Source organism: Astyanax mexicanus, chromosome 12 (genome assembly GCF_023375975.1).
Source record: "Astyanax mexicanus isolate ESR-SI-001 chromosome 12, AstMex3_surface, whole genome shotgun sequence".
Taxonomy (NCBI): Eukaryota; Metazoa; Chordata; class Actinopteri; order Characiformes; family Acestrorhamphidae; genus Astyanax; species Astyanax mexicanus.
The window spans coordinates 44,999,186-45,006,033 of NC_064419.1; the positions used below are offsets into that span (position 1 = coordinate 44,999,186).

Here is a 6,848-nt window from a genome sequence, read left to right on the forward strand (position 1 = left end):
TTATGTAATGCTTTTCGCAACCAATGTTATCACAAAGCAGCTTTACAGAACAAAGAATTAGACAAAACACTGAACATATGATACAGAACCCTCAGTGAGCACGGAGAAAAAATCCCCTCAGAGCTGGAGGAGGAGGAAGAAACCTTGGGAGACCACCCTACCACTGGACAAACAGCTTTTAAATGAATATAAAGTCATTATACACCCACACAGGTCTAATAAATTTAGGTGTATAGCAGCACCAGTGATGAAAACAGTTAGAGTTCATATAAATGTGTATGTAATCAGTTGTGGAGAGTGATCAGCTAGTGTGATTATTATCTAATAACTCTGGCAGATCTGAATAAAACAGCCTAACTAAAGGAAGAGAGCCAGAAGGTAACATAGACAATGTGTCTAGCTCTGTTTTTACCACTGATTGATTTAATATGTCCAGGTTAATGTTTTGACCCAGACTTAAATTAGACCCCAGGTGAGTCCAGGTCTCAGCCTTGATTTGGACTAAAACATGGACTAAAATCCTGGCCTCGTCTCAGACGTCTCAGTTTTTACTTGGACGTATTGTGTACAGGTCTTGATATTGACTCAGAACTTGTTTGGGTCACTGCATGTTTTCACTGGGATTTGATGTGTTCAAGTCCCAGTTTTGACTCAGATTGATGTCCAGGTCTTCTTACACACCTCTCTGCTGTTTCTCACTCACAGTGCTGCTGCGTGAGGAGGTGCTGTGTCTGCAGGAGGAGGTGGCTGAGCTGAAGCGGATGAAGGAGATGTTGAATAAGGAGCTGGAGGAGAGCGGAGGAGGCTGTTCCGCTGAGCTTCTCTCCGCCGCTGAGCTCCGGGTGCAGCTGACCCAGAGAGAGCAGGAGCTGGACCGAGCCAACGAGGCTCTACAGGGTGAGTCCAGATTCAGCTACATCATAATCACAATACTGCGCACTTTTTTCCCTTAGAACTTTTCAAATAAATGACCCTTATTAATTACTTATAATAAATTATATTATAAGACTTTAGCTTACACAGAAATCATATTTTCCAGCATTGTCACTTTTTTTATTTTCACTTTTTGTAACCGCTTACACATGGATCCAGGTGTGTGCAGGTGTGATGGATCACAGTATAAACCAATAGGGTGTCGGAATAGTATATGTTTATACTTCTCTACATCCAGTCACAATCAGATTCACTCTATCTGGGTGGAGAGATTTATCTGGATAGGGGTTTTATTGAAGCCAGAATGAAAACGAGATTAAATTAAATAGGAGTAACAAGGCTGTTTTTAAAATGTAAGGAGTAGAAAGTTCAGATAATTGTGTAAAAATGTAAGGAGTGAAAGTAAAAGTCATCTAAAAATAATTACTACAGTAAACACATCTGCAGACAAGGCAAAAAACTCACCCCATTATCAAAGAAATATGTATAAAATGTATTACAGAGCATCAACCCAGAACTGACCCCAGATCACCTGAACTCACGATGAGCTGCCATCCTTCATAATTAACCCCAGTGTCTGTAACCTTTAACCCCCTCACCCTGATCCCGCCTCCTCACCCTCATCCTTCACCCTTAGCTCAGACAGCAGAGGGTGAATCCTGATTAACCCTGACCCTGATACTGACCTGTTCGGACTATTAAGCTGCTCGGATGGTTTAAACCATGTGGTGGAGGGTTTGAACAGTAGCTAGAGTTCATTTGGGCCTATAGTGACAGCGGTGTGCTGCTGACCTCCACTGACCCGACCTGACTCCTGATCCTTCCATGCTGCCCAGGTGTTTTTATTTCTAAAATATTATTGATTTATATATTTCAATTTTGCTTTTGGGATATTTTGTTAAAATATCCCAATCAAAATTGATTATAGCGGCGGTTTTCAGCTGCCTGGATGAGGGAGGTGTTGAAGATGTCTGCTAGAACATCTGACTGCTCATCGGCACAATTTAGCTACTTCAGAGTAGCACCACTTGCTTAGATTAGATTACACAGTTTTGCAAATCTTTGCTTTAGATTTTCTCAGTCAGCTTTATTAAGTAGAGTCACCTGGAATGACAGGCTTTCAGTTAACAGCTGTGCTGAACTGGTCAAGAGTTAATTACTTGAATTTCTTGCTTTCTTAATGTGTTTAAAAGCATCAGTTGTGAAGCACTTGTGGATATGGTTAAATGGTTTTGCACAGTAAATTTGTAAGTGGTAAGAGGAGGCAATATATAAACAGTGTGATTTTTTTTATTTTGCTAAAAACAGTAAAAAAAAAAAAAAAAATTAATACCCTGATGTGCTTATTAGGGGTGGGTGATATGGCACCATATTTCAGGGTAAAATATTATTCACAATATTAAAAAATGTTGGTGATAATATTGCGTCCGATACGATATGGTACACCCCTAGTAAGTAGTATAAGTAAATATAACCTGGGTAATTGACTAATTGTTAATAACTCTAACAATTCTAAATAATGAAAATCCAATGTTTTTTTAGATAAAAATGTAAAAAATGTACACAGTGCCAGCCTTAAATTACATTTTTAAAGAAGGAGAGTAGATTAAAAAACAACAAATATACAAATATCTGCATTTGATACATCTATTTAAGCTGCTGCTATATGCCACATACATTTATTTATATGATTTATTTATTTATTCTTTCCTTTAACACTGGGATTTTACTGCCAACAAAATCACCAACTTTAGAGACACTTTTTTTACATGGTAAAGTATTATTTTAAGGCCTATTTTAAACATCCTGTCCTCTATATAATGCAGGTATTATTGGTCCCTGAGTCCCCCACATCCAGCTGCTTCATTTAAAACTAATAAAGAGCCGTGAACCCGTTCTTCTGAGCTTCAGAGAAGTCATTATTTTCCAGAAAGATCAGAATCCATTAGGAGGATAGCTCATTTAGAGCAGATGCACGGTGCAGGTGGTTATTACAGTACGGCGTCCCGTCCTCAGCCGAGGCGTGTAATATGTTCTGCATGTTCATTTGTTTTTATCAGTGTATCAGGCGTTCCTTCTGCACCTTTCCTTCGCCGCGTTTGGTGTATACGGAAGTCAATTTCCTCCAGAGAGTAATAAAGCTCTGTTCTGTAATTTCATATTCATCCGTGCGCTTTATCTTCCCCACCCATCAGCGGGTGGTGGTGTTGTTATTGTTGTTTGTTTATCCACGCTTTTCCTTCGGGCCGGCTGCACCTGTTAATGAGAAGGGTTCTTAATTTCCCACTTATTTATTTATTTATTTATTTATTTATTCACTTATTTATTTATTTATGCTCTTAACCTCTGTTTCATCACGGACGTACCGCTGAGACAAAAGTCTCCGGGAACAGAACAGCACTTACACGCCACAGAACATGCATCCGCTTTCCAATTACCATCTCTAATGAGAGCCTAATTACGTCGCTTTTAATTAAAATATTAAATTTGGCTGCCGCTTACTTAACAAAAAAAAAAAAAAAAAAAAACACAGAACACACACCAACCAAAATCAATACACTCATCAGCCATTACATTAAAATTATTGGCTGGGGAAAAAATAAGTTACCTCCTTTGAGCCGAACTTTTGGTCCCGCTTTATAATAAGTGTGCCTAAGTACTATGTAGTTACACGGTAACAATCCATGTAACTACAGTGTAACTACTGATGAAGTACACATTGTAACAGATTAACTACAGAGGTACAGGTTATGTAATTACACATGTTTATTAAGGTTAATTTTAAAGTGTAGGTTATTAAGGTTAATTTAAAAAGTGTACTTACACATGTGTAACACCACTACTTACACCACTAATATAAATATAATATAATATATAATTTTGCCAATCTAATGCTTACATTTCTTAAAACTATTGTTTTTGTTCTTTAATAAAGCGCCACAAATAAACATGTTTATTGTTTTTGTGCTAACAAGAACCAAAAGTATGGTAGATTCTCATGGTGACAGCATGAGGAGGAGATTACTCACGTCTGCTGTTAAATAAATACGTTTTGTGTGAGAGTAATTACCGTTTTTTTTTTTTTTTAGAATTTAGAATTTAGAATTTATAAAAAGGTACCGAAAAAAGTATTATTTGAGTATCGGTACCAAATTAAAAGTATCAAACTGGTACCAGTATCGATTTTTTTTTTGTTAACGATACCCAACTCTATGCAAGAGCGAGAAAGTAAATACAGCAAGAAGGTTGTTTCTGTGGTTCAGGACAGTATATTTGCGCATATATATATATTTTTGCATATATATATATATATATATATATATATATATATATATATATATATATATATATTTGTGCAGTCAGTGCAGTGTGAAGCTGCTTTAACACCGAATTTGACCGTTGAGAAGCAAATGCTACGTATGTTAGACAGGTTAGCATGGAGCAGCAGAGCTAGCATTACTTAGTAAGTGTAGTAATGATCTCAGTAATAAATAAATCAGGTTAAACTGCACCTGAACAGCAGTTTAGCTCAGATATGAGGAGTATAAATGTACAAATGACAGTTAGGTCAGATCGACTCCTTTCACAGTGAGCTTTATTACAGTAGCTGATGAAATTAATCCTTTCTCTTACAACTTAAGAGTTGTTTTTTTCCCATTGCTTTCCATGTGGTTTTCTTCAGAATATATTGTGTATATTTAAGTGTTTAAGGGGTTAAAACACACAGAAAACACACAGAATTACTCGAGATGCTCCTCACTGAGAGCTGAGCAGCTCCACTTCCTCTGCCAGGTGCTCCTGTGTGTGTGTGTGTGTGTGTGTGTGTGTGTGTGTTTTTGTGTGTGTGTGTGTGTGTGTGTGTGTGTGTGTGTGTGTGTGTGTGTGTGTGTGTAGGCGTGTGTGTGTGTGTGTGTGTGCACGCGTCTGTGTGTGAGGGTCTTTGTGGCATGCTGTCTAGAGTTTCCCCTCCACATAATGAGGCTTTATTTGGGGAAAATGGCCAGAATGTCCTTGCGTCATTTGCAAGTCAGACTAGCGACTCCTTACGCCTGCTATACAACCTCACTGAGACCACTCTATAACCCACTGAGAGAGAGACCACTCTATAACCCACTGAGAGAGAGAGAGAGACCACTCTATAACCCACTGAGAGAGAGAGACCACTCTATAACCCACTGAGAGAGAGACCACTCTATAACACACTGAGTGAGAGAGAGACCACTCTATAACACACTGAGAGAGAGACCATTCTATAACCCACTGAGAGAGAGAGACCACTCTATAACCCACTGAGAGAGAGAGACCACTCTATAACCCACTGAGGGAGAGAGACCACTCTATAACCCACTGAGAGAGAGAGACCACTCTATAACCCACTGAGAGAGAGAGACCACTCTATAACCCACTGAGAGAGAGACCACTCTATAACACACTGAGTGAGAGAGAGACCACTCTATAACACACTGAGAGAGAGACCATTCTATAACCCACTGAGAGAGAGAGACCACTCTATAACCCACTGAGAGAGAGAGACCACTCTATAACCCACTGAGGGAGAGAGACCACTCTATAACCCACTGAGAGAGAGAGACCACTCTATAACCCACTGAGAGAGAGAGACCACTCTATAACCCACTGAGAGAGAGAGAACACTCTATAACCCACTGAGGGAGAGAGACCACTCTATAACCCACTGAGAGAGAGAGAGACCACTCTATAACCCACTGAGAGAGAGAGACCACTCTATAACCCACTGAGAGAGAGAGCGACAACTCTGTAACCCACTGAGAGAGAGAGACCACTCTATAACCCACTGAGAGAGAGAGACACCACTCTATAACCCACTGAGAGAGAGAGACCACTCTATACCCACTGAGAGAGAGAGAGACCACTCTATAACACACTGAGAGAGAGAGACCACTCTATAACACACTGAGAGAGAGAGACACCACTCTATAACCCACTGAAAGAGAGAAAGAGAGAGGCCACTCTATAACCCACTGAGAGAGAGAGAGAGACCACTTTATAACCCACTGAGAGAGAGAGACCACTCTATAACCCACTGAGAGAGAGAGAGAGAGCACTCTATAACCCACTGAGAGAGAGAGAGAGAGAGCACTCTATAACCCACTGAGAGAGAGAGAGACCACTCTATAACCCACTGAGAGAGAGAGAGATCACTCTGTAACCTACAGAGAAAGAGACCACACTGTAACCTACAGAGAGACCACTCTATAACCCACTGAGAGAGAGAGAGAGAGAGAGAGAGAGACCACTCTATAACCCACTGAGGGAGAGAGACCACTCTATAACCCACTGAGGGAGAGAGACCACTCTATAACCCACTGAGAGAGAGAGAGAGACCACTCTATAACCCACTGAGAGAGAGAGACCACTCTATAACCCACTGAGAGAGAGAGAGAGACCACTCTATAACCCACTGAGAGAGATACACACGCACACCACTCTATAATGTACAGAGAGAGATAGACCACTCTATAACCCACTGAGAGAGACCACTCTATAACCCACTGAGAGAGAGAGACCACTCTATAACCCACTGAGAGAGAGAGACCACTCTATACCCACTGAGAGAGAGAGAGACCACTCTATAACCCACTGAGAGCGAGAGACCACTCTATAACCAACTGAGAGAGAGAGACCACTCTATAACCCACTGAGAGAGAGAGAGACCACTCTATAACCCACTGAGAGCGAGAGACCACTCTATAACCAACTGAGAGAGAGAGACCACTCTATAACTTACTGAGAGAGAGAGACACACGCACATCACTCTATATGTACAGAGAGACAGACCACTCTATAACCCACTGAGAGAGACCACTCTACTAGTGCATCTAAAAAATTAGAATATCATTGAGAGAAAAAATAAATAAATAAATAAATATATATAT

At 40.1% G+C, this 6,848-nt stretch overlaps 2 protein-coding genes and 1 long non-coding RNA gene across 3 annotated transcripts in view; 2 read left to right on the forward strand and 1 right to left on the reverse strand.

Moving 5' to 3' along the window:
* LOC125806157 (uncharacterized) overlaps positions 1-6,848 on the forward strand; it is a 437,736-nt gene that overhangs the window by 370,331 nt on the left and 60,557 nt on the right. The gene's annotated exons all lie outside the window — the stretch shown is intronic.
* The window catches only part of kazna (kazrin, periplakin interacting protein a), a 64,776-nt gene that overhangs the window by 46,130 nt on the left and 11,798 nt on the right, over positions 1-6,848 (forward strand). Inside the window, exon 3 of the mRNA XM_049486074.1 lies at positions 706-897. Within this exon, the coding sequence (XP_049342031.1) occupies positions 706-897 (192 nt within the window). The remainder of the gene's footprint in view (positions 1-705; positions 898-6,848) is intronic.
* The window catches only part of bcar3 (BCAR3 adaptor protein, NSP family member), a 476,193-nt gene that overhangs the window by 43,748 nt on the left and 425,597 nt on the right, over positions 1-6,848 (reverse strand). The window lies entirely within an intron of this gene.